The sequence below is a fragment of the Podarcis erhardii genome (genome assembly GCF_964252035.2).
Source record: "Podarcis erhardii genome assembly, chromosome: 14".
Lineage (NCBI taxonomy): Eukaryota > Metazoa > Chordata > Lepidosauria > Squamata > Lacertidae > Podarcis > Podarcis erhardii.
In genome coordinates this window covers 28,549,699-28,577,317 of record NC_138503.1, presented here as the reverse complement: position 1 = coordinate 28,577,317, position 27,619 = coordinate 28,549,699, and the positions used below count along the sequence as shown (strand labels likewise).

At 43.2% G+C, this 27,619-nt stretch overlaps 1 protein-coding gene and 1 long non-coding RNA gene across 7 annotated transcripts; one reads left to right on the top strand and one right to left on the bottom strand.

The window, feature by feature from the left end:
* Positions 1 to 1,956: 1,956 nt before the first annotated feature.
* Positions 1,957 to 20,602, top strand: GOLM2 (golgi membrane protein 2). 5 transcript variants are annotated; one of them, XR_014150855.1, is made up of 12 exons: positions 1,957 to 2,103; positions 3,245 to 3,617; positions 7,039 to 7,093; positions 8,419 to 8,521; positions 9,645 to 9,735; positions 10,451 to 10,598; positions 10,912 to 10,992; positions 11,824 to 11,919; positions 13,161 to 13,319; positions 16,783 to 16,950; positions 18,914 to 19,107; positions 19,778 to 20,602. XR_014150855.1 is itself a non-coding variant. In XM_081839139.1 (11 exons), exons 2-11 carry the CDS (start codon positions 3,291 to 3,293, stop codon positions 18,982 to 18,984), a joined length of 1,296 nt encoding a protein of 431 aa, XP_081695265.1. In that variant the 5' UTR covers positions 1,957 to 2,103; positions 3,245 to 3,290; the 3' UTR covers positions 18,985 to 20,602. The 5 variants fall into 5 exon arrangements, 3 of the variants coding, with proteins under 3 accessions (XP_081695265.1, XP_081695264.1, XP_081695266.1); XR_014150856.1 differs by adding an exon at positions 17,882 to 17,940 and having other exon boundaries at positions 18,914 to 20,602; XM_081839139.1 differs by having other exon boundaries at positions 10,454 to 10,598; positions 18,914 to 20,602.
* A 1,683-nt stretch (positions 20,603 to 22,285) lies between these two features.
* On the bottom strand, positions 22,286 to 27,534 carry LOC309328949. 2 transcript variants are annotated; one of them, XR_014150943.1, is made up of 3 exons: positions 26,847 to 27,534; positions 26,271 to 26,503; positions 22,286 to 22,666 (listed from the first exon to the last, which is right to left on the bottom strand). It is a non-coding gene; the product is annotated as an uncharacterized lncRNA (long non-coding RNA). The 2 variants fall into 2 exon arrangements; XR_014150944.1 differs by lacking the exon at positions 22,286 to 22,666 and adding an exon at positions 22,835 to 24,214.
* Positions 27,535 to 27,619: the final 85 nt, after the last annotated feature.

Here is a 27,619-nt window from a genome sequence, read left to right as displayed (position 1 = left end):
ATATCTGGTGGGAATGCCCCCAAACCCAACTCTTCTGGATAGCAATCATACAAGAAATAAGCAAAACAACTAAACAGGTACTAGAAGTCAGCCCAGAACTGGCCCTACTGAACACACTATAAAGAGCTCACAATCCACCTACTCTCCAGAAACATCATAGCCAGACACTGGAGGGACCTGTCAGGAATAAACATGGAACACTGGTATCAAGTAGTATGGGAAACAGCATTACTAGAAAAGCTAACCAATAGACTGTAACTGATACGGGGACAAATAGAAGAGGACGTCTTCACTCTGGTATGGCTCCCCTTTATCACATACACAGCCCAACAAGACAACATGAACCCACCGACATCACACAATTCAATATGAAAATTCCTTTCAGTAGCACCTTAGTGACCAACTAAGTTTGTTATTGGTATGAGCTTTCGTGTGCATGCACACTTCTTCACATACCAATAACAAACTTAGTTGGTCTCTAAGGTGCTACTAGAAGGAATTTTTTTGTTTTATTTCGACTACAGCAGACCAACATGGCTATCTACCTGTAACCAGAACAATTCAATGTAGTTAACTTGACCCCACCAACCCCCTCACATTCGCACAAACAAATCCAACTGCAGCCAACCAAAGACAATCAACCACACCCAAGGCCACCCCAACCTGTCTCACCACCAAGGAAACGTATAGAAAGAGAACCAACCCAAGTGAGAGCTGACACAAAAACCCCATGCATACACTAAGTAAAAGCAGTGGCGTAGCGTGGGGGGTGCAGGGGGGGCCGGCCGCACCGGGCGCAACATCTGGGGTTAGGGCAAATCCACGGGTTAGGGGGCGCAAATCCACGGGTTAGGGGGCGCAAATTACTTGCCTTGCCCCGGGTGCTGACAACCCACGCTACGCCACTGAGTAAAAGAAAATAAACTTTAGCGCCCCATCCTCTCTCCTGCCCCCCCTTTCCTCCCAACCCTATGCTGCATATAACAAACACCAATGTCTCAGGGCAAATGTAACTGATCTGTAGAAAACACAACCTGAAGAAAGAGACAATGCATGTGCTTTTGTAAACGAGGAAAATCTTTAATAAAAATTGTTTTTTGTTGTTTAAAAAAAAGCAGCAGCAATGAGTGCACAATGCAAGAGAAAAGGCAAGCGACTGATGATTTTTATTTTTGAAATTCTGGTCTTTTCATGCCCTAGTTTTAAACTAGGACATCTCTCCTCCCTGTAAGTACCTGGCTGGGAGGCACCTGGCGCATCTGGATAGGGACGGCAGCTCCATTTCTGAACCGGGGACTGCAGTGCCACCGACTCCCGCCCTCTCTTTGCCCCATTATCAGCAGCGAGGCTCCTCTGTAGCTGGACAAAGCCCGCCCCGGGCTCGTCCACACAGTCCTTCATTCCCCCGCCCCGCGCCCCTCAACTGACTCTTCCCCGCTCAATTAAGAAACTCAAAGCAACCCAGAAGGACACCATCCCAGGATCAAAATGGGTTTGTCGAAGGGAGGGGAACCCAAGTCGCGCTGCCGCTGGCGGTTCCTCGTCCCCCACCTCGCGGCGCTGTGGGAACCCGCCTCCAGACAGGCCTCGGGGCTCCGCCGCGGCGGTACTCTGGGCCGCCGGACGAACAGGCGGCAGCACCAAGGCAGACTGTGCTTAACCATCGGGGCCTCCCCTACCCGTGTGGGCACCTCATTGAGGCGGCGGCGCGTCTGGTGTGAAGGGCGCCCTTCCTCGGCCCCCCTTTGCCTGAGAGGCCTCCCGCCAGCAGCCGAATCCCACCCGGCAAAGCCGAGGCCTGCTCAGTCTTCCATCCGCGCCCGGCCACTCTGCCGCTTCATCTCCTCAGGGACGCCTCTCGCTCTCTCCGTCGGGCACGACGGAAGCCTCGCGAGACCTGGAGCGGGAACGGAGAGGGAGGGGGGGAACCTGCGCTGCTTCCGCCGTTCTCGCGAGAAGCGGCTCCACGGCGACAGGAACGCGAATACGGAAGTGGCGGCGGCGGCGCCGCTGCATCGGAAGGCGAAGACGGTTGGAAGGCGAGGGGGGAAAGGCCAGGAGAGGCGGAGGGCGCGTGGCGCGGTGGCCGGGGGAGCAGAGGAGGTAGAGCGGCGCCTCCCGCCACCCCCACCCCCCGGGTAGTGGGATGGGCCTCTTCCTCCCGCAGCAGCCCCTCCTTCTCCCCTCCCGGCGGGGACGCGACCTCGCGGGGCTCCTCGCTCGGCCTCTCTCGCGCTCCTGCAGAGGCGGCCCGAGCGAGAGAAGCCTGGGCAGCTACAGCTGCTATTCTTTGCACGGCGGGCCTGGGAGCTGGGGAAAAGGGGTGCGGTGGAGGGGGGCGACGTTGGCTAACAGCACCTCCCCCACCCGCGGCCAAGAGGACTCGACTGGGGAGGGGTTAAAATGTAGAGGGGTGGGGAGATGCGGCCAGCACAGCAACGGAGACAATTCGGAGGAAGCTCTTGCACGCAACGCTGAACCAGCCCCCTCCCCTCCACGATCCCCTCCCCTACCTATCTTCCCGCACCAAAGGTGGGCGCAGTGTTCGGCTTTGCAGATGCAGAGCATGGTTTAGACTGAGCTTAGGACCTGTGTGCTGTACGAGCTTTCCCCCTCTTTCCCTCCTGCCCTGAAAAGTGGGAGAGGGTCCATCGTCTGGCCTCACTTTTGGTTTCTGTGACGGTTTCTATGTTGCCTTTATTGACTTGGCTTTCTCTAGTCCAGTGGTTGCCAAACTCGGCCCTCCAGATGTTTTGGGACTACAATTCCCATCATCCCTGACCACTGGTTCTGTAAGCTAGGGATGATGGGAGTTGTAGTCCCAAAACATCTGGAGGGCCGAGTTTGGCAACCACTGCGCCTAGTCTAAACTTTATTTTAAACTGCTCCCATAACCATGGCATGCAGAAGAAAGAACAAGCTAGGCAGTCCCCTCTCCATGCACTGGCAAGCCACTACAGTAACCTGTGTGCAGACTAAAAAAAGTCAAATTTCAAAATCATCCTTCTATTTTATTAAGAGCTGGTTTTGGAAATTAGGAGGTAGTTGCCTTCTCTCCTTTGTTAAATAAATGCTTTAGATTATTTCCCAGTATGCCTTAAGATTTGTATACATGCAATGGAAGCTGAACACAGCCCGGTCAGTGATTCTGTGTATTCCCATTTTTTATATTTTGTTTCTGAAAAGTTGGTGGGGTTTTTGTTTTCTTTCTCTACTTGTGCTGACTTGGATACTTTCTTTCCAGGTAGGTGCAGTGAGAAGCTGAAGCGCCCCCCTCCCCAGCCTCCCCCATGGTGGGGTTTGGGGCCAACCGGAGGGGGGGCCGTCTCCCTTCGTTCCTCTTTGTTGCCTTGCTGCTAGTCATTGCCGTCCTTGCCTTCAATTACTGGACTACCTCATCCCGCCAAACGGTCCTGCAGGAGGAGGTGGCAGAGTTGCAGGGCCAGGCCAAGCGCAGTGATGTTGCCAGGGGGCGCTTGGAGAAGAGGAACTCTGAGCTCTTGCTCCAGGGGGAGTTGCACAAGAAACAGCTGGAGCAGAAGGAAGCTGAGCACAGCCAGCTGAGCAACCAACTGCAAGCCAGGGAAGGCCAGATAAGGAAGTGTGAAGAGAGCAGGGTGAGGTGGCATTGCATATGATGGTTACTTGTGTCTATTTTATGCTGTCTAGTACTGTATGTTTCAAACAGCATGTCCGAAACTAACTGGTCGCCAGCTGCCTTTTGTGAGAGCAAGGGCAGCTGTTATCAACCATTCAGCTTCTAGCTTTCCCTTTCCGAGCTACTCCCATGAAGCCTTTTGATAAGCTGAAGAGGTTCCATTGTGGTACCTTTTGCCTATGTAAAAATTTTTCATGTGGTTTCAGCCCACCCACCCCCATCTCTCCCTCTGCCTCTCCCTTTTCTCCACTGTTTAATGAGGCGTGTTTTCAGTTTTCAGCTTTGCTTTCTGTTCCTAGATAGGAGAGGGGTGGTGGATTCCCCTCCTCATCTTATTTCAGAAGAGAAGGGGTGTGTATGGGTGTGCTTTTAAGCAAAATGAGCTTTGTTTTGGGAGAGGGAGGAAGGGGGGATGAAATCAAGGGAGAGTGGGGAGGTTGCTTTGTTGTTGTTGTGACAAGTTTACTTCTGCTTGTGGGCATTCCTTTCTTTTTTACATAAAGGTTTGGGACCTCCTCTCTTCCCCCAACCCCCGTTATTCAGGAGGAATATTATGGCATTTTAAAGACGTAACACATTTAAGCCTACTTTGTCAGACTGCTGAATGCATCTCATGAAGGCAACTGTAGCCTACAAATGCTTGTTTATATCGCAGAAGTCTGATAGCTTGTTGCTTTATTGTGTTGAATCTCTTAAGACTGGAGTCCCATTAGATGTATTTACACAAGAAAACACTCTTGAGTGGACATGGCATCCATCAAGGGAGAGAGAAGAGATGGTGCTTACATTAATCTTTTAATGTTTTAAGAGATTCTCAGATTCTAGGTTTTCAAAGGAAGGTTTGCAAAATGCATTAACATTTATAGAGTTGGTTTGCCTTGGTAAATGTGGCATCCCAGATACCCAGAACTTTTCATGTAACAGAATTTTGAAGGCTGAGATGTACAGGCAGTCCTGCAAAAAAAATGTTCTTTTTGTGGAGGAGTAAATCATGGCTGGGAGTAAGGAGCCAATTTGTCCAAATGTCTCTAAAGCCTTGGTTTTCATAGATTATTCCCTATTCCCAGGATGTGTCAGAGCACTTCATTGTTCCAGCTGCCAACACTTTCGTTGTGTGATCACATAGAAATAATTATGTGGCAGCAGAATGCTTTATCAATCAAGGCCATATTCCAAATGTGAATGCCTGGGTAGTACATTAATATCTGACCTCCAGGTACAAATGGTATCGTAGGTCAGAAGTAGTAGTCCTGGGATTAACATTGCAGCCTAATTAATGTAAGGCAGGCATGTTCAACATGCAGATCACGATCTACTGGTAGATCATGGGGTGTCCCAGGTTGATTGCCACCCCCCCCCCACAAAAAAGCTCAACAACTCTGGTCCATCCTCCAATGACAATGGGTAGGTCATTGCCAGTTTTTTTTAATACTGTGAGTAGATCTCAGTCTCTTGGAAGTTGGACATCCCTGATGTAAGGTAATGCTTGTTAAATCATATTGACATAGCAACTAATGTGCAGGCACTCTAGGTGGGGAGGCTGATTACCATGACCTTTTTGGGACCAGAATGATGTGTGACTGCCTGCAAGAGTGACAGGAGAAGTGTGACTCTGTGATCCTCCTGGATATGCAGCACCTTTTGAAACTGTTGAGCACAGAAGACTGGCTCTTTGGGTTGGGAGTGCAGTGGTTCCTTTCCTCTTTTCAGGAGCGGAAGGTAGCCTTGGGAGACTTCTGATGGACCCCATGGCAGTTGATCTGTGGAGTCCCTCAAGGTTCCATTCTGCCCACAATGCTACTAGCCATGCAGATTCTCAGCCAATGTCTGGCCACTGTAATAGGCTGGATGAGGGGGAATAAATTAAAGGTGACTTCAAATAAGATGACGATGCTGTGGCTTGGTGGTTTCTGAGTTCATGAATTAGCACAGGGCAGTCTAACTTTTCATACCAAGTGGGCTGCAGGAGTACTTCAACATGGAACCTGCTGGCCGCACACTGTGCGGGTGAGGTGCATGCCCAAAATCTTATGCCCCCCGCAGCCCTCACATTGCCTTCCCAAAGCTGGGAAAGTTCTCACCAGGATTTGAGAAGAAGGTGGGAGGACTCTAGGAACCTGCCAGAGCCTTCACACCTCCTTTCCAAAGCCCAGCGCCTCTGCCTGGGCTTTGGGAAGGCAACATGAAAACAGTTGGGGAGGGCATAAAATGTTGCTGATGGATGGCTCTTGTGCCACACATTGGACCATTCTGAATTAGGAGAACAACCTTTTCTTGGTGGGGTTCAATTCCCTTGAAGGAGTAGGTACAGATTCTTAAGGGGTACCTCTGGATACATATCTCTTACTGGAGACAAAACTATGCTCAGTATTGTGCAGTGGCTTTGCTCACCTTTGGCTGTTCCTGGACAGGGTTAGTTTAGCCACAATGATCTGTGTTCTGATAACTTCTTGTCTGGACTACTGTAATGCAGTAGTCATTACAGTATGTGGAGCTACCTTTGAATACTATGGTATTTGGGAATTGGAGCTTGTGCAAAATATGGTTTTCCATTGTTTGAGTGGGTCCACCAGCCAGTGTGATTGTTACTCAGGTTCTTAAGGAACTTTCTGCAGTGGCTGCCAGTACATTTACAAGTCAAATCCAAGGTTTTTCAGATGATGTATAAAAGCCTGATATGCCTTGGGACTTAAAATCTTGAGGGAGTCTCTCTCTGTCTCTGTCCTTGCGTGGGAGATTGGTTGGGGCAGGGGGCTCCTTAGCATCCCACCACTAGCTTCTGTGCACTTCACTGGGATGTGGGGTTGTCCTTTTCTGTTGTGGTATCTGTTTGTAGGAAGGGACGCTCCAGAATTTGGTTGATACCTTCACTGCTGCCTTTTAGATGCTTGGTTGAAAATGCAGCCTTTAGTACAATAGTGCCACTCACACTGGCAAATATTTCAACTGCTGTTTCTACGATTTGTTGTTCTTGTTGTTGTTGTGTATGTTTGGTTTCATGCAATATTATTGTTACCTTCCCAGAGATCTGTGAAAGTGGGGCAGAATATAAATGAATAAAAAAATTCATTGATTAATCTGCATTCTAAGGAAACATTGAAGTGGTATTTTTAAAACAATCATTCCCCCCCCCCCCGAATTTGAATGGCTACTGGGGTCAAAGTAAAAAATGTTGCTTCTTGTTGTCTTGAAGTGTAAATGGATTGTGTGCAATATCTTGAATGAAAAAGAAAATAGATTTTGGGAAGCCTTTGTTGAAACTTTAGGCTATTTAATAAGCTCAGTTTTTCATCAAAGTCTTGTTTACCATGATCATTTTGATATTAACTGTATAGTCATATGACCACTAATTTGCACAATATATATTTCCTCCTTTTCAGATTAAGCTTCAGAACAACATATCATACCAAATGGCAGACATACATCGCTTAAAGGGTAAGGAGTCAAAAGAAAGGAAAAGCATGCAGCAGTTAAACCTACTAATTCTGAGAGCAGTATAAAGAAAGTATACTGGTAGCAAAGTAGCAACCGGTGATGTGGATTATTTGGAGAATTGTGAATTGGAAAAGTTTCTGGTGCCCTAGAGATCTAATTTAGAAGGTTTATTTTACTTGTATTGGTAAGCAAAGCTTAAAATTTTGCAACTGTCAAGTTTTCCTAATATTCTTCCTCTTGACATGAGCTAGAGCCTTTCTTTAAAAAATAACATGCTGTGTTCGTTTATCTGGCACAGAAGGGCCATTGCCTCGCTTGCCATTATCCCTTTTCTGTTCCTGCCTCAAAGATGAGAGCACGAGTTCTGTTTTGTTACAAATTCTGCAAATGTGCCCTCAAATGTCTCATAGACCTTAGATATGCAGCAGTGTTTTGGTTTTTAAAGGGAGAGTTGAAGTTATAGCATAGGCAGTGACTTCTATCAGTTTTACAGCCAAGTGCTATAACATTAAAATAATTTAAAGTCCTCTGGTGGAGATCTTACATTGCTATAAGTCAAAGAATTGCTTTGTTTATGCAACAACACACCACTGTAGTATGGTCTCTAATATGGCTGATTACCGCTGGTAATCTTCTTACGCTGCTTTGTCAGGTGAAGTTACAAAGTCATGTTCTCACTGAATGGAAGTCATGTGAAATAAATAACATTATTTCATACCCTTTCCAACACTGATATTTGTTCATGTATAAAGGGTGCTTGAGAGTAAATGACAATGCTTTACAAAGATAGATGCACATGCAGACCCAAGTTAAATCCCCATACATCCATGATGTTGATTGGGTGATCTTGGACCCTAATCTACATTAAAGTGTTGTGAAGATAAAGGGGGAGGGGAAAGAAATATGTACACTCCTCTGAGGTTGAATGATGGGCAGGATGTCAATAAATAAGTGCTGTGGCTCCTTGGGCCCTAACATTATAGTTTGCAAGATGTAGTAGCTGTAAGAGTCTGCTTTACTAAAATACAAGCATAAGATACTAAAAATCGAATGTGGCATCACTGAGACCGTATTATGCCGCGGAGACTCCAGAAAGAAAACTAACACCTCTTTCACACACACACACGTTTTCTTCTATTTTATAATGAGGTTCCTAAACAGTTATATTTTAGGTTTCGTATCACTTGTCCAAGACATTAGCGTATACAGAATATTCTATTTTAGCAGTGGAAAAATAACAATTTCCCAATTTGTGAGGGAAAGTTGCATTTAAGTTATGAAGGCATTATTTTTCTAACCATCTTGACTTTTACACTTTGCCTTAGAACAACTCGCAGAGTTGCGTCAAGAATTTATTCGTCAAGAGGACCAGCTTCATGAATATAGGAACAACAATACACAACTTCTGAAAAGGTTGGAGTATGAAAGGTGAGCATAGTAATATATAAATCTGAACTGATGCCAATGTATTCTAATAATACAGAGTTCTGCAGAGTCTTTCCAGCTTAGCTGTGCCATGAACTTTCAGATCAAAGTGGAGTCCTGCTTTTGACATCAGCATCCTTTATTAGCTATATGCAGAAGGAATTAGAAGAAAAGCATATTTTAGGACAGGTGTGGTAGGGTAGTGCCCTTTCTGCCCTCACTGAAAAGGAGACTAGTGAAACTTCATGATTTTGACTTGCTTGCTAAAAGAAGCAAAAGAAATGGTGCTCAGAACCCGTTAATCAAGGTATCCAAGGTAGAATTCCTGAGGGATGGCAATCGGCTGCACCAAAAATGTATTGATTATCCTACAGCACCATCAGTCAACATAGTGGAGGGTGCTTCACAGTTTGCTATGTTATGTGGAATGGAGGGAGAGCCAATTCCATGTTCCACCTCCTGCCTCAGGCAAGGAATAAGCAAACACAATGGTTTGATAAAGAAAGGTCTGACAGGAGATTTCAATTCTTGTGGCACTTATTCATAGAATCATAGTTGGAAAGGGTCATCTAGTTCAACCCCCTGCAATGCAGGAATCTCAGCATGCAATCCCTCATCCAATTTGAAACCATACCAGTCCCTGCTTAGCTTTGCAAATGTGCTAACAATTTTATTGCCGTTCATGTGTCCATGAGGAGAGTCACCTTAATTTAGAACTCAAGTCTTAGTAGAGGTTGCAACTCTTTCCTTTGCAAAGAGCATCCATAATATTGTGGTAGAGCATCTGCTTTGTATGTAGAAGATAGGAGCTTCAGTCCTTGGCATCTTCACTTAAAAGGATCTGTGGACTTCTGTCATCAACTCCAGGATTCTATGATCTTGGGAAATATCACTCTTGCCTCGGACTTTAGAGAAACACTACCAGCTGGTGTTGATGACTGATCTAGGCTAGATGGACCGAAAGACTGGATTCATACATTCAGTGCCTTGCAAGGGAAAGAGATAGTTTTGTTCCAGAAACAAATAGTACTTAGGCGGTACTAAGGCGGAGCATATAAAACATGTGTCATTCTTGGGGCAAGTTATAAAATTTGTTACCTCTGCTGTACATTATCTGTTCTGCCAGTTTTCAGTGTGGACATCAGATCAAAGAACTGAGGATGCAGCATGAAGAAAATATGAGAAAGTTAGAGGACCAAGTTACACAAGACCAAAAGGTACATCATCTAAATGCTCAGTTGTCTAAGGCTGTGAAGGGCCATATTTGAGGGGTAGAGAGAGCATCTTCCTTGGATACAGGAGGTCCCAGGTTTAATCCCCAGCATCTCCAGGTAGTGCTGGGAATGTCCAAGAATGTATCTTCATATGTTCCTATCATTTTTTATAGACACTTGAGAATGGTTTGAAATACCATTTTCCTTTGGTAATTTCCTCTCTAGTTACTCATTAAGAAAAGGGTCAGGCTCTAACCGAGGCATAGGCCCTCGGCCCTCCAGATGTTTTGGTACTACAATTCCCATCATCCCTGACCTGTTAGCTAGGGATCATGGGAGTTGTAGGGCCGAGTTTGCCTATGTATGATCTAACCAGCTTTCGCTCCACTTGGGAATGGATAGAGCATCGCTTTGCATCCTACCCTTCACTGCTTGCTGCATGATTCTAGGATGGGTTTCCAGCACCCCTGTTGCCATAATGATAATGATAATAAAATTTATTATTTATACGCCGCCCATATGGCGTACATCAGTTCTATCCATAAATTTGATGTTAGACTTTGTTATGCGAAAAGAACAAAACTTGGTTGAGAGAGAAGTAGAAGTGTATTTCCATTGACAACAGACTGAATCATCCTAATGGAGTGACAAGCACACAGGATGTCTAATTCAAATGTGAACAAATGTGTTTCATAGTTGGTTCTTTACATTTTTGCAGCAGGCTGCTCACAGAAGCCAGTCCAGTAAGGATATTGAGAGCAACCTGAGCAATAATCCAACAATATTGAAGACAACGCAACAATTGGATGAAAAGAATGTAATTAGGAATGAAACACCTTCCATCAACAATATCTCAGATGGCAAAGGTCTGTCTAGTACAATTCTGGGTCATATCACTATGTATCTCTTAAGTGTCTTGGGAGAATGCAGAGTACCTGGCTGGCTAGGAACTCCTCAGCCTTGAGGCACAGATCTGGTGTCATTTTTACCATTGGCCAGCAATGAAGTCTTGGAGAGAGTTGCCTGCCTTTGCAGCTAGCTCACTGAGGGAGATGTATTGCTTTCTGTTCAGCAACCATGATCTACTACCTCTAGTCCAGTCCCTGTAACAATTCTGAATCCACTTAGAACTTAAAAGTAAGCAGCAGTAAGGAGAGAAATTTCTTCTTGTCTTGACAGAGAAAATGAAACCAGGAGATGATGCAGGCATGCCTGGGATAGAAGAGAATGACGCTGCTAAAGCTGAAGATACACTCACTGGTTAGCAAAGCTATATATATTTTACTACTACTACTATTTCTAAGTAATCTAAAATTATTATTTTTGATAATTCTGAAATACCCATTTCCTCCCTCAGCAGTTTGTGTGTTTTTTTAGATAGGTTACTGATTTCAACTCCAGAGAAAGGGCTAGCTATGTCAGATTTCAGTTTGTTGCCAAAGGTGACCAAGGTAGTTTACAAGAGGACTTGCCTGAAGGGGGGTGACGTGCTATTGGCTAAAGCAGTTATCAGATGTGAAATAAAAAGACAGATGCTGCACCAGAATCTCTGGATTCCCTGTTGTCTTGATTCTTAGTATAAACTGGAATAATTAGTTGCCACTGATTCTTGCTCATCAATTAGAAGTATAAATAGGGAGAGGGAGATTTCTTCTTTTTTTTGCAACCCTGCAAAATTGCACTTAACTCTTCTCTGCATGTGAACGCTAGCAAATGCTGCCCTGACAAAACATTTCAAACTGGTGAAAGCACAAACTTTTGTTATAGTATACTGGATTCTGGCCCTTGCAGGAAAGCCCCTGCTTCTGTATAGCTTATCTTGAAAATAGAGAAGAGCTTCTGGCGACAACTGCATTTGTACCAATCTTGGTTCACTTGTCAGAAATCAGCCCTTTGCAGAACATAAATTAATAATGATAATAATAATAATATTTATACCACGCGCATCTGGCTGGGTTTCCCCAGCCACTCTGGGCGGCTTCCAACAGAACATATCAGTTCTCTTTTTGAACAGTGCACTCAGTGGTTGCCTTAGGATGTGCCATTGGTATTAGTAGATCAGTGAGTCATAGTGTGATTTTGTTTGTTTAGCTTTGAAGAAGCCACTTGTTTCAGCTTCTCAGAATGAACCTCAACCCAATGGAAATCTTCCAACAGAAAAGCCCCATGCTCCAAATCTGGCTCAAGGTAAGAAGTCCCTGGTGTATCTTTAAAACACGAGTAAATATTCTCCTTCAGTGAAGGGCGTTCTAAAGCAGGTTATCCCTCACTCTCTTATGGCGGAATGAGGTCACCAGTTCTTTCCCAGCCTGCTAAGAGTCAACAGGGAGGACCGCCGGCTCCCTCGGCCAATAAAGCAAGATGAGCGCCGCAACCCCAGAGTCGTCTGCGACTGGACCTAATGGTCAGGAGTCCCTTTACCTTTAAGTTATACGTACAGTAGACTTGTTGAAATAAATGGTCTTAAGAGAAAAAAAGTTGTTCTCAGTCTGGCCTCTCCTTTAGTCTTTATGCAGAGCCAAGGTGAATGTGATCTAAAACTTATTTAGGAGTGTTTAAAACCACCACCTTCCTTCTCTGTTTCTCAAGTTTAGCAAAGACATTACAAAGCAGACATTATTTAGGAATTAGAGGCGTGAAAGTGTACATGTGGGCAGCTTTTATTTGTAAAGTGAGCAATCCCAGGGAACAGAGAGGCGATAATCACCAGAGAGTGGAAGTGAGAAGCAAATACTGACAAGGTTAATTTAACTTGTAAAAGGGCAGTTAGTTCCCAATGTGGGGTGGGGGCAATTTGATTTTTAAGGGGGGGGGGGCAATTCAAGAATGGGTTATTAACAGTGAATGGCCTTTTAGGCTTCCTCCACTTGAATAGGAGTTCACTTTTTGAATAATAAGAATTATATGTCCCGGGGGATGGGGGGTGTCAGGATTTTAAAGATACTTAGGTGGGGCATGGCCAAAAAAAGGTTGGAAACCACTGCTGTCCCCACACCATGCATTAAATTAAAGAATGGACAAAGTGGTTTGAGTGACACAAGTGGTCACTAGACTTGGTAAGAAAGTAACATCCAGGCATGGAGAAAGCCTGATGCTTCCAATGATGTATTTGCAGCATTCCTCTTAAGCTTTTAAAAGAAGTGTGACCAAAGTATCAATAGCCGATAATGGATGACGCTCCTTCTTCCCCATTCTCTGCCTTGACTACTGAGGAAATGAAAGCACAGGTGTCAGCAATGTTTGGAGAAAAATCCGTCATGAGGTTTAAAACACACACACACACACACACACACACACACACACACACACACACACAACACCAGGGGATCCCTTGCCCTTCAGAAAGGACTTAATTCATAAGCTGCTTTTCCTTGTGCCTGAACAGTGCAAATAGTCAAAGTGCTTTAATTGTTTTTGTGCGCTTCCAGGTGTAAACAGTAACCAGGATGGAAATGCTGACATCATAAAGCAGATCCCACCAAATCCTCTTCAGCATTTGATTCCTGATCACGTCCTAGATAATCAGAAAGCTGAAAAAGAACATTTAAAAAAGGACAGAATCAGTGACTTCCAAAGAATGAAGCAAAGTAAGTTAATCAGACCCTTGCTCATAATTCTGACTCAGACCCTCACTCATAATTGAAGCAACACATTAAAACCGAAGTGTGGATTTTCTAGATGAGTTAATATTCAGGTAATGTTAATAACACCAGATCTTGTGGGGGTGGGGAGCTTTAGCTGTGCCCTCTTCACTACCATTCTCACTTTCACTCAGTCTGAGCACTCTGGTAATTTTGAGGATGTGTTTGATCAATGGAAAAGAACGAGACAATAGGTCACATTTCCATTGTGAGGCACTGTGAATATGAGCAGCTTTAGATAGGCACAACTTTCAGAATCAAGCTTGATTCCAAACTTTCTTTCCTTGAATTCTTGTGGCTTGTTATAAATAGGAACTTAGTGTGCTTAAAATGTTGCTTAGTTCCAAAAGTGTTGCCTCCTTTTTTTTGGCAATTTTGAGGGTTTAAGGTTCATTTTCACCATATTATGAAAACATCTAACTTCAATTATTTCATTGTGTTAAACCTAGAAATAGATTGTCTTAGGCTGCAAATCCTGTTACAGTTAGTGGAGCATATACTTCTGTTTGGGCAGGTATAAGACTGCACTGTTAAACAGTTTAATAAACTCATGGATCCCTTTATTTTCATAGTGCTTAACAATTTTGAATGGCTCAGAAACTGATAAATCCATGCAATGCACGCTATATTCTAACGCTTTTCCTCAAGTTAGGAATTGCTTGCATCATTGAGGGTTTGCTTTAATATACCTCTTGGAAATTAAAAATAGCTGAGCTCGGGTCTTGTAATGCAGAAAAGTGGAACTTTTCATGAGTATCTTCTGTAGCTTTAAGTGAAGCATGGTCAGTTTGCCTTGACATATTTATTTTAAAACTTCTGTATCCTGCCTTAAAGCCCAAGTTGGAAAACAAACACGAGCCAATATTACAGAACCACTTCTGTAACAGAGTCAAAGATTACAAAGATTACCAAGTAGACTAGCCAGTCTTAAAATTACTGTCACAAGTGAGATCTGCAACAAAAACGTTGTCGCATGGCATGCGTCATGTCTGCCTCCAGGGCTTTCTATTTTTTCCTCCCTTCCTGAGGGTTTTTCAGTGATGTTTTTTGTCCTTCTACAAGCCTTTGGGTTTCCCCTCACTCTTATATGTGGATGGTGCCATTTTGCTTACACAGCATAGTTGAAATGACAAACTGAATTGACTCGTCTTTGCCATGCTGCAGAACACCATTGAAGATAGTGCAAGGTAGGCTCCCTCATGAAGGTACATAGGTAATGAAGAAGGTGCTGTATGGCTAGAGTCAAATGTATGGTTAGAGTTAATGGGACACACAACAGTATCATCACCAGCTCTTTGAAATGGTCCTGGAAATAAATTAAAACCTAGTGGAGCTGTTTCAGCAACCTAGTGGAGCTGCTTACACCTAATTGCTGTACCCTGGGCCAGTTGAATATATAGTATTTCAAAATATAGTATTTGTTGCTCAGATTCTATTTGTTGAAGATTACAGTTATGGCTGTCTGGTTTCTCCCACCATATTTGGTATGCGTATTCTCCCCCAAACCACACCCCTGTATGGACATAGAATGTGAAACTGTATTGCTATGTAAGGGTCTCAAAGTAATGCCCGCCTATGCAACTTAGCAAGATTGTTGTGTTTGAAAACAGCCTTGGGCTTATAATCTCTTTAGACAGATGCAAATAATTCAAGCGATTCCAGGAACTTTCCACTATATTGATTTCAATTTATTAAATGCTTCCTATAAAATATTTCTAAGCAATTTTAACTATCAAAAACAATAATAAAAAGTGATTTTAACTTTTAGACATGGGAACTTCAGAGTTCTCCTGTGTGGCTGAATGGTAATTGAAGAATTTTTGAAAGAACTTTAAAATAACCACAACAAATGCTAGGGATATTGCCATAGACCAAGCCAGGGCTGAGGAACCGGATCCACTTTGAAGACCAGATCCTGATCTGTTCCCTCCATCTGCCGGTCATTTTGGCAGGTGGGTCATGTCAAATGACACCCAGTGATTCAAAGTTCAAGCCACAGGGTCATCTCCAACTCTAGTGTTATAGTCCCATAACTCTAAGAGATGAGCTTCTGCCTGCTGCCTTTCCAAGAGCAAGCAGGTGCTTATCGCTGATCTTAGCATTGTGATACTTAATGCTATGAGTAGAGATAAGAGATCACTCCTCCCCAATCCAAACATAGCACTTTGTAATCTTGGGCCAGATTCAGAGGCCTGGCGGGCCAAAGATTCTCCACTTTGTACCCCCAAGTACAAACATGTTTTATATGAGCATGAATTCCTCAGTGCACCTGTTGGCACATCTGGCTCTGAGCAGATTATCTGACAAGGAAGCATTTAAAATTTCTCAAATTACTTTTAAAATTGCTTCATAGTTTAGCTGTGGCTCTGGAAATGAACTCTTGAGCCTTCATTTTTTTCAGATCTGCAACGTTGGGCAGGCATTTAGGAAATAAGTTGTAAATGATTTTCATTTTTTGAAGCTTCTAATTGTTTGCTTCAGTCGTGCTTAGCTGTAATTTTTCAAGATATAGAAAACAGATGAAGCGTGACAGTGTAACTGGAGAACTCTCAATCGTTGAAGTCTTTACTTGCCACTTACTGTTCATTTCATATGGAAGATTTAAGTGAACTTTATTTGCTTGCAGCTTATTGTCAACTCTCTGCTGTAGTCCGTATTTCCGACACTCAAGTGTGTGTGTGTTTATCTTAGCTGTTTAGCTCAAATGTTCAGTTTGTAAATATTGTTATTGGAAAACACCAAAGGCCTATGCAAGTTTTCATCTTCTGGAAATATCAGTAGCCTTCTTTTGCAGAATCTTACATGGCTGAAAGATAAACTTTGTGTTGGGCTCAGACCTTTGCCCAGAGCTGACTCTTCCTCTGCTACTAGCATGACACTGAATCTTACTTTTTGCTCAGGCGTATAGTGTGAGATGTATTCTTTTCTTTGGTTTAATCTATATTTCACTGTGTAGAACTACTTTTCCATTTTTAAAAAGTTTCTAAAGCTTTGAAAAATTCAGATTAGAAAATAGTTACATTAAAGGCTATAGTATACAAACGATTATAAAGCTCAGATCTTGTCAAAGCAACCAAAATATTTTGGTAAAGTTTCATTAATACAAGATGCTCACTTATTCCAAAAAGGCAGTTGCCTTCTTTTGAGGCAAGTGTTTTGTGTCTTAGATATAAAACACTGGAGATTTTAAGGGGCTAGAGATTATAATGAAAGGTCATAAAATTTAGTGCTCTGAAGTTCCAGGCAGAAGGATTTTTTCTCAATTTATAGTGCTGCAAGGATTATTTGCAACCACTTTTAAACACTTTTCTGAGTTCAGATTCCTTCCTGCTTCTCTTTACTCCGCTTTTTTCTCTCTCCCTCCCCTTCATCCTGGCCTCTGACTATAAATCCTTTGCCTACTTCACAGGCCGGTTCTTTGATGAGAATGAGTCCCCTGTTGATCCGCAACATGGCTCTAAACTGGCGGATTATAATGGGGATGATGGGAACGTGGGTGAGTATGAGGCAGACAAGCAGGCTGAGCTGGCCTACAATGAGGAAGAGGATGGTGATGGTGGTGAAGAAGACGTCCAAGGTGAGCTTGGGCCTTGTCTCCATCCCATTCATGTGATTCCCTCACTTGAGAACCATGTTGCAGTGGTGTAGAGTTCCACTATTTAGCTGCTTAGAAAGGTCCTGCTGTGAATAGACAGCTGAATTTTGATTGTGTCATCTTCTAGCAGTTCAGCTTTTGAAATAACTCTAGAACTTGAAGCAATTTCTAATTGGTAGTAAATATGGTTTTTTTCCAGTAGTCTTGAATTTGTACCAGAGGGAGTCAAGGGTACTGTGGTGAAGCTGGTTCTTGCCTATGCAGGGCATGATAAAACCATTCTTGAAGGTGCTGCTACGTTTTCCTCCTTATTGCCAAGGACTAACATGGTGGCTGTCCTGGAATTAATTTGTGCATCTAGCTATTAGGAAAGCATGCGGATCTGGCATAGGCCCAAAGCTGAATCTGTAGCCATCACTGTTGTGAATAACTATAGCTATCTGGAATGTTCTTATGCCTTACTAATATACATAATCGGTGGACCTCCATGGTGCATTTCTGTTGCTTCCAATACCTAAGGTGTTCTCATGCATGCTCTCATCTTGCACTTGGCATATGCCTTGGTCTATCACCCTCTTTTACCTGTTTGCTTTCCTTGCTTGTGTGTATGGTGTGGTATCGCTTCCAAACCCTAAACTGCCTCTACCAACTTGAAGAGCAAAGTAACACATAGTAAAAAAAAATTGTACTGCAGAAGACTCTAGAAATCAGTAAGAAATAGCTTCCACAGTTCAGTTTTCCAAATCACATTAGGGCCCAAACCGGTATTCATGTTAACTAAACCCCTTTTCTCTCTTTACCCTGCCCTCCCCGGAATACAGCAGTTTTTCCATTCATTTCAAGGGCTCTTGTGGAGACATCCTCTCATTAAATTATGAAATGTGAAATACAAATTTATTTTGCATCTTCCCAGGATAAGATGTTATCATTTTCCAAAACTTCATTCTTGACACTGGTGTTCTAATCTTCTAGGTCAGTTGAAATTCTTTTGAATTGGCCTGCCTGCAAGTACCATAGAATTTTAAGAGGGTGTTTTTGTTTAGTTTGGAATGAAGTGCTGCTGGCATTTCTTTATAAATATACTTTTTTCCTATCAGGGAAGTTGGTAGGTCCAGCACACATTAAGTGACAGAACAACTTCTATTAACTTACAATCACATTGTAAGCATAATTGTATGTGAGATTAATCTGTTGGGAGACCATAAGAGAAAATGATATTAGTAGTCTCTAAATACACTCCCGTCTGAATCCTCTCATGTAAGTATTGGGTGATAATGAAGTTTAAAACATACTAGGTGCTATCCTTCAAAACACTATATTTGTGTGCAGATTATATTGCAGCTCTTTTTATGCCTCTTGTACCTATGAACAGCATTCGTCCACAGCAGTTGATTGTGGGAGGGTTACTTCTGGTTGGATGGACTCTGCCTTTGTGTGCCTAGCAGCAGGGTTTCAGACTGGGTGTGCATGTGTAAGATGTCTTAAGGTAAAGCTACTGTTCAATTAATTCTAGTATTCTGTAAAAGTCTAGAGGGATATGGAGAACACCAGTTCAGAATCAGTACAGCTAAATAACTTACTCATCCTACCAAGCCAAAGCGGTGGGTAACCTGCAGGTTGGTTTGCTCACAAGCTCCTGTGAATCCTCCTTGGGATTGTGTTGTGTATAAAATGATACAGATACGACGGGAAAGAGCGAATAGGAAGGAAAACAGTGGTTCAAAGCAGAAAGTTAACAGAAATGCAGACCTCTAGAACAAAGGATGTTAAATAATTGTTTCTCTTAGTAAAGCATCTTACATACAAAAATTCTGGATATGCACACTTCACACACCCACAATTTATATGGAAAGGCAGTGAATCATTTGTTCTCAACACATGGTCCTGTGGGTTTCAGAGAACTTACTTAAAAAACTTAATGTTGGTTTGCCTCCTTTGATTCCAGATGATGAGGAAAGAGAGCTTCAAATGGATCTTGCAGACTACGGAAAACCACACTTCAACGATGTACTTTAAATTCCAAATTACCTTTATCTGAGGGATTCTGCAAGAGGAAAAAAATCGCAGCCGATTTTTCAGTATTTACAGTAAGAGACACTGAAAAGAATGACAGCAAAAAGTTAACAGTGGAAGGAAAAGGTAAAATGCTGTGTATATGTATATAGTTGTACTTATTTCGCAAATGAACAGAACCAGAGATGGTTTGTTCTTTTAGGAGATGCTTAATAACCTGAAACTACGCAAAGTTGGGTGCACCTGGCTCTTTATTGGACTGGGCAGTAAGACTGTTCCTTACCTGTAACCTTTGAAATAATAGCTAACATTGCAAAATAACTTAGGTCAACATGTTTCTGAAACTAAGCCACTTTGTAAACTGGAGAACTTTGTACAGTTTGTATCTTATATATGAATTACTTCATTGCAGGAATAACTGTACAGATGGGACACTCTTTGATACCACAATGTATTTAACCCATGCAAGCAAATTATTCATTTCTCTTACTGTTGTGACTTGCATTTTAGAGACTACATTTCATTTTGAGAAAGTTGACTGAAAATGTGTTTGTGTTTTATGAAAGAACTTTCCTTACTATAACTAAGGAAGGTCTGTGTGATACATACTACATTAATTCTATATGAGACAATATTGTTAACTCTAGGAGAGTGACTAAAGTTATCCATAGTAAAAATGCAGCAACAGTGTAGTAATTTTATAGGATAATTACCAGAGTTTAAATCTGCAAAACCTACAACCAGTATTTCCAACACATAAAAGCTATAAATATTTTATTTGCCTTTGTTTTTACAGCAGTGATTTCAATCTTATGCAATAATAGCCGAATGTAATGGAGAGTGGCTAAAAGTGCAATCTCATCAGTTTCTTCATTCATTCCTGTCTGAACCTCTGATGTGTTTCAGAATTGGAGTCATGCTCAGTTTGTTTCAACTTCAGTGCTGTAGTATGGATTACTCAAAACGCTGGGCATGTTCTATGTTCTTGCGGTTTTGTACTGTGTTTTTGTGTAAGAGGTCTTACTTTGTTTTTTTGTTTTGATGTTTAAGCACTTTCTGAAGTTCACAGAAATGGTTATGCCCATCTATATCCTGAGCAACAAGTTATTAACCCTAGTTATCAACAAGGGCTACTGTGAATAAATAATTTAGGTCCTATGACAGGGTTGATTGTACTTTATGATTTCTGCTGTACTCAGGTTATTGGTCTCTTTGGTAAGTTAAAGTTAATTTGCAGTAATTTAATTAACAATTTGCATTGAATAAAAAGGAGAGATCTGTTTAAGACTTCCCTTAGAACAGTGTTTATTTCTGACAACAAATATGGAAGTTTGTGCTTGGGCACTTCTCAAGCACACAAACCTGGACACATGAGTGGTGACTGTTCGTCTTAGTTTTATTTTCAAGCTGTAAAACTTACAAGGCTGAACCTGCCTTAGAGGTAGTTTCTCTCCCCCTCTCCCTGCCACCATTCCTAACACCTCTTTCTCCATAAGTCTTCAGTGTTGTACTTTGTGAATTGACCAAAATGTGTCTGCCCTAAATTAGGTGTAATTTTATTAGGATTTTGCTGTTGACATCCAAAATTTAATAGGTTCTAATAAAACTTAATGCAGTTTTAGTGCTTGTCTTTGTGTCCTTTCAACCATCCAGTGAAGGAGGGCAGTGTGTTCCAGGGATGTGCTGCTCTCCATTCTATGAACCTGGTCAGCCTCACAAGCTGCCCATGGATGAATTTTTATGATGCACTCAAAGCATAAGTCATGCTTCTGACCTTTTGGCATAAAAGACTGCCTTCCCCAACATGGTGCCTCTAGAAGGTTTGGATTTCAATTTCAATCAATCAAACCTTTATTGCATTAGCATACAGCCATAGCAGGATTTAAAAAAATAATAATGCTAGAGACAAACAACCACACAAAATTCAAAGCGATGTTGCTGGGGTTATGACATTTAAATTACCCTAAGACAATAATGTAAAGATTTAGTTGCCAGCGCCGGGAATCTAGAATGCGAATGTATATAAAGCATATAATGGCCCCAAAATAGGCTCGGGACATTAGGTTAAAAGGTAATAAAAGAATTAAGACAGGACCAGGTCTAGGACACACTACCCCATCAGAGTAGCCCTGAGTTTCAAGGCCTGCACTATAAAGATTGCCACCCCACGTGTAACTTGGGGATTTGCGTCCATAAGAAGCGGTTTCAAACAGTCTTCCTTGGATGTGATGGTGGACGGGATCAAGAGGAGGAGCTTAGTTCTTATTAGCTCATAAATAGGGCAGTAGAAAAAGAAATGTATGAAGTCCTCAACTTCATTCATTGTGCATGGACATAGACGCTGAGTAATAGGGGTCTTAGAGTAAATCCCCTGCAGGAAGGCCGTGGGTATAGAATGGAAACGGGCCATGGTAAACGCTCTTCTCAAATTGGGCTCCGTCAGGTCTATCAAGTAGTTGGCAAGTGATCTTACCACTTTCACTTTAGGGAGCCACATGGAGAGGCGAGCTGTGGTGGACTGTGCCCGGTCCATGGCCTCGTCTCTAGTAAGAATCCAGGCCCGGATTTTATGTTGATCCCAAGCTGACAGCGTGTCCAGATCTGGGAGGGAGTAGCGTGCAGTAATAGTCTCCATGGCCTTGGACCATTTATTGCTGTGAGAACAAGTTAAAAATTTCAATTTCTATAAGCTCTAGTCAGCCAGAGGCTGAAAGTTGTAGTCCAGAACAGCTGGACAGCACCAGGTTTGGGAAGGTTGGTATAAGTGCTGGTTCCTGAAAAGGGGGAATTGAGGCTGGCAGACAGACAAAAATCTGTATCTGAACAGAGATTGATTTCAGCTTTAAGACCCATACTAATTAACACATTATTTGGTAGTCTCATGTATAAAGAACATCAGTTATGGGGTTCAGTTTGATTGCAGTAAATCCCAAGCAATGCTGCTTCACACAAAGAATTTCACTATGCAAAGTACTTAGGTGTAGGAAAATTATCATACAGCAAAATGCACACTTGTGCAAGTGCATCGAGACTAAAGGCACTGTGCTCCTCCTGTGGTCCATCTGCTGCTACCATTGGCATGCTACCTGGGCCTAAGCCATTGTTTGGTTTAGCATTATCTCTGAACCTGGGCTATTGGTTTTTCTGGAGTAAGAGAAACCCCAAGCCCAGGTTTGAACATCAATCTATGTCAAACCCATGGTTCAGTCCTGGGTAGCACAACAGCAATATTTGCTCCAAAAATCTACTCTTCTTGCTAAACTGTGCTTCAGCTTGTAGACATGCAGTCTTAACATTTATTTAGAGTACTTGCTTTCCAGTTTACAGTTCAGAGCGCCTCTTAAAGCCGTTTATTAAAAAATTCTCAAAATTAAAGTCACACTGTAATCTAGACAGGATGGCACGGTACTTGTGTGAAACAGATTATTCAGCCCTTGTCCTTCTCTGGTGTCTGAGCAAGCAGCAGCTCCTTCCAAAGTATTTTTAGGCAAAGGTGGGGCTGAGCAGCTAGGTCTTACTCAGCCCATGTTGGAAGCAGTCTTCCCTTGCTAGCAGGTGGCAGTTGCCAGGAAACAGCTCCTTTTGAGGCAAGGCAAGGGGGCTATACAGCTATATGTTGCTCAGGCTCTGACAAAAGTAGTCTTCCCTTGCTGGCAGTTGCCAGGCAACAATTGTGTAAAGCAGCCTGTCAGGGAAGAAGTAGAGAAACTGCATGTTGTTCCAGAAAACTGAGCTTTCTTCAGCAATTGCAAACTATTGGGACAGGGAGAGGGAGATCATATAAAGCAGACATGGACCAAACTGACAGTCTTGCTACAGCAATGCAACTGAGCTTGTACAAGGTAAGCACAAATCTAACTCTTCTCCTGTACATGTTTCTTGGTCTTTAAATTAATGGGCAGGAACACAGCCACCCTCACACTGCTAATTTGAATCTGCACTGGACGTACATAAAAGGTGATGTGTTAAATTGTCATAACTGCCTCTGTCCTGTAGGCATCCTTTTCTTAAAGCAACATGTTTGCTGCCTGTGGTGCAATTTGAGTATCTAAACAGCACATGCTTGCTGTACACAATTCCATGCATGCGAGATTGAAGAGGGAAGGGTTTGTGTAAAAATAAATATTTGAAAGCATCCACTTGTATTTCCTTCCAAACAAGCAATCTAAAAGCTGCAAGCTTGTGTTGGGGCTGTTTTCCAAAATGAGTGGTTTACACATCCACCAACTTATGTGTGATGCCATTACCATGGAAACAGGTACCAGCTTGACACAAATAATGCTGCACCATTTGAGGTGCTTCCAATCCAACTGTGGCTTGCCTTAAGAGCCACATCTTGATTTGAAACCTGCAGCCCTAATATGCTAGAATAAAAAGTTTTAAAAGCATTTTGCTTTCTGCAGCGATCAAAAAGCTTTGTCGTAAAGCACCTGGTAATAAGCATACCAAATCAAATTCTTAATGTCTGCTTTATAAATAGCAATGGCGTTGCCCTATGCAATGATATGTTTTAAACAGGGTAATCTCAGAAAGCAACTCACCCAGCCAACTTGAAAGCTTTGCATAATTTTGGATTAGGTTCTTTTATGCACAGTGGAAATGTTTTGAGTGCTAAGCCAGGACACATTGTTGCTCTAGGCAATCCAGACGTTGTGCCCCATAATCCACTATAAATTTGGATTTTATCATCTGCTTATGGCCTACTGCTTTTATCATTTTACTTATTTTAAGTCTGAAGTAGAGGATACCATGGGAGTTTTATGCTGAAGGGCATCTTATGAGCTGTTTGTTGTATAAATATTGTTTCAAATGGCCCATAAACATATAATTTATTGAACAGCAGAATGCATGTTATGAAATCCATGGACCAGGCCTATTGATGCTCTAATAAACACCCTCTTCTACACTTTTACAGTTGAAACAAGGCATGATAAGGCTCGTGGAAAGTCTGGGCAGCAGCTTCTTGGGTGGTTTCTTCAATCTCATTCTTCCAAAAACCACAAAGCAGATCCCAACATGACAGCTTCCCTGCATCCCGGTTTATAAACATAACCAGTTTTCTCTCACAAACAGCTTTTCTGAACAATCCAAGCCCAGAGAAGCGTGCCAAAGAGTAGCCTCCAGGCACAGCAATCAGCAATGCCACCCTCACCCCCATCAAATCTTCTCACATCTGCCAGGCCTTTAAGCTCAATTTGATGGTCTTATCTTCAAAGGTGCGGTCTCCCTCTCTCTGCCAACAGTACAAGAATTATGATGTAGAAGTTGGTTAATAGTTCACAGTTCCTTATTTGCACAGAAGTTTGAAACAGCTGAAGCAGAAAACTTAAAAGTTTTGGTCTATCCTTATCATGACTGACAGACTCTCTTTCGATAACATCATTGTTCTCCAATTCAAACTGTTGTCTTGGTGCAACCCTTGTATAGAGGCACAGTGACCCCAAATGACAATAAATAATAAGGAAATACACCATAATAAGCTTTGACCTACGCCAAATCATACATCCAAATCTCAAGAAGAGTGTCGTCTATAAAAAGTATGTCTAGCTCAATGTCTCTTCAGCATAGTGCAAGGTCAAATGTGACCCACCACCAATGTATATAGAAAAGAATAAGGAACTGGGCATGTACACTGCAAAAACAAGATTTAGGCCACACCTCCAGTAAAGTATTTATAAAAGGCATTTAATTATGCCTAATTCAATGCTTACTGGGCATAGTGCAGTGCTGAATGCAACAACCCTATGCCAATAATAGCCACAATATGTACTTTGGCCCACCACATCCACAGCATCAAGATAGTGTCCTTTATGAAATGGTACTGAATTGGATTAGGGAGCCAAAATATGTCCCCCCAAAAAAGAAGGAGCTAAGACTGCACACTCTAAAATAACCTTTGGTCTACCACCAATCATACACCCATGCATCCAGCATTTGGATAGCATTGAATCACATTCACCCCAATGCATTTCTTAGGCACAGACATTTTCAAGTGCTAGTACCCTCCTCACTCAGACAACCCCAGTTCCTTTTTTCTGCTATTGATGGTGCCCAGTACATTTGAGCTTTTATAGGCATCAAGCTGCCACTTCTGACAGTTTGCTGCACCCAAATGCTGTTCTGGGCAGGGCATAGTTATATGCCTTTCCACATACCTGGAGGTGTGGAATTTAAGATTTGGGGTGTGCACTGCCCAAATTATTTTTTTGTTATTGCCATTGGAGGTCTTCACCCACTTGGTAGTATTCAGCAAACAGAGCAATTTTGATGGAGAAAACTATTGGGACTCTTGGAGGCGATAGCCTGTCACTCATGGAGATATACAATACATGATAGACAAAAGCTTATTCTGAGGTTCAGGGCCAGATAAACTTTAGTTCTCTTTTTTAAAAGTAGTTTTCTGCTTGAAGTGTGCTTTGAACTTTAATGCAAGTAAGGAACTGGTAACTAGTAACCAACTTAAGTACTATACAAATATTGAATTATAATAAAAAATGTCAAGTATTCTGATACTGGAGTAAGGGAATGCAGGCAGGGATTCACTAAACTGAATGCTTTCTGTCATTATGTGACTGGTAAAGCTATAATGGGACGCAGGTGGCGCTGTGGGTTAAAGCCTCAGCGCCTAGGACTTGCCGATCGAAAGGTCGGCGGTTCGAATCCCTGCGGCGGGGTGCGCTCCCGCTGCTCGGTCCCAGCGCCTGCCAACCTAGCAGTTCGAAAGCACCTCCGGGTGCAAGTAGATAAATAGGGACCGCTTACCAGCGGGAAGGTAAACGGCGTTTCCGTGTGCGGCTCTGGCTCGCCAGATGCAGCTTTGTCACGCTGGCCACGTGACCCGGAAGTGTCTCCGGACAGCGCTGGCCCCTGGCCTCTTAAGTGAGATGGGCGCACAACCCCAGAGTCTGTCAAGACTGGCCCATACGGGCAGGGGTACCTTTACCTTTACCTTTAAAGCTATAAAAGATCAGCCAGAGAGTTCTTCCCCTGATTATATTGTTGTGATGATGTTTTAACTAACAGATATTTTGTTGGACGGGTGGCTGCTCATTACCAAGTGAGCAACTGACACTATGCTTTGGGGATAAAATCAGTCAAAATCTTGATACACATGTTTTTGGCTATGATGGTGATTTTCTGTGGACTAGACTGAAAAGTAAAATGGATGGACTTTCACAAGATGTATTTAGCCACTGTTAGCTTGGAGGCCTTGCAACTCTGCTACCTTGAAAACAGATAGCACCTTGCTGAGCAGACACATACAGCTAGAGATGTAACAAAGGACTCACCTCAATATGAAATCACAATGCAGGATACCTTTGCACTTCATAAGGAGTACAAACAAAATGTGTGTCTGGAAAAAACAAAAAGGCCTGTTTCCCCAGGAATGCATTGTTTTAGGCAGTTTAACTGAAGAAGCCCCTTCAAAGGTTTCAGGAAGGCCACTGTGAGGTCAGCGCTTTGATTCAGTGGTATACAAGTCCATCTCAATCCGCTAGGTGGCAGAGCCAGAAGCAGCATCCTTTGGGAAGGTGAAACGCAGGAAAGTCCACTTAAGCACCTTGTTTATGGATATCACTTAGTCACCTTTCCATGAATGGGGGGAAAATACTCATTGCATTAAGTACTACCAAATGTAACGGGATTAGCAGTCACATAAATATAACTAGATATGTAGCCTCTAAGGCAGATTATACATTTTAAAAGTGACATAAAATTAATTAGTTGCAGGGATTGTGACTTCTGCAACCGTTATGCAAAAATCCATCAAATATTTTTGTGGGCCCTTCTCTCTTTTAAACATTTCCTTGCCTTGGAGCTGCAGTACCTATGAAGTTGTGCTGCTGGAAAAACAACAGCCTTACCTGCCAACTACACCTGTTGGATTTGCTCTATGCCGCCTTGTCCAAACGCCCTAGGGAGCGAACAGGATCTCGCTGCCGATGGACCTGTTTCTTGCTGATCTTTTCTGTAGCTGCTCGTCTTCGAAATCAACGCAATCATTCCTCATTCTCCGACGGGCGGGAAAATTTAAACACGCACACACGAAGAAACTGCTTCAGCAAGTCCGAAAAAAAGGGAAAATCCTCCCGCCGCCCCCTTCAGTCCTTTCGGAGCGCCTCCAAAGGGGCGAGCGGCCCCTACGGTAGCTGTGGCCCGCGGGTCCAGAGTGTGTCCAGGGACGTGCCTTTGCGGTCCCTGTCCTGGCGCCGGCTGCCTCCCCCGGCCGGGGTGGTGCTGCTGCCTCTCGCTCGCCAGTCCATCGGCGCTGGGCGGCCTCCCACAGACAGCAAAAGCAGCCGCTCCCTCCCTGGAGGCGAGGCTTGTGCGAGTGGAGGAAGTTCGCCCGAGCATGTGCAGAGTGCCTTGGCGGCGGCGGCGACCAGAATGCATTTGTGTCTCTGGGAGACGCAGGACCCCACCAGCGCGAGCTGCCCGAGGAAGCCTTCTTCCCCTTCTCCTCAGCCGGCTGCTCTCCTCCCTTTTCCCTCTTCCTCTCACAGCCGGAGAACCGATTCCCCTCAGGAACCGCTCCTCCCGCCCGCGGGGCTAGCCTGGCGCTCGCGCGCGCGGAGTGCGCCTGCGCAGTAACTGCGACGGCCCAGGCAGGCAAGCAAGGCGCCTCCTCCCTCTCTCC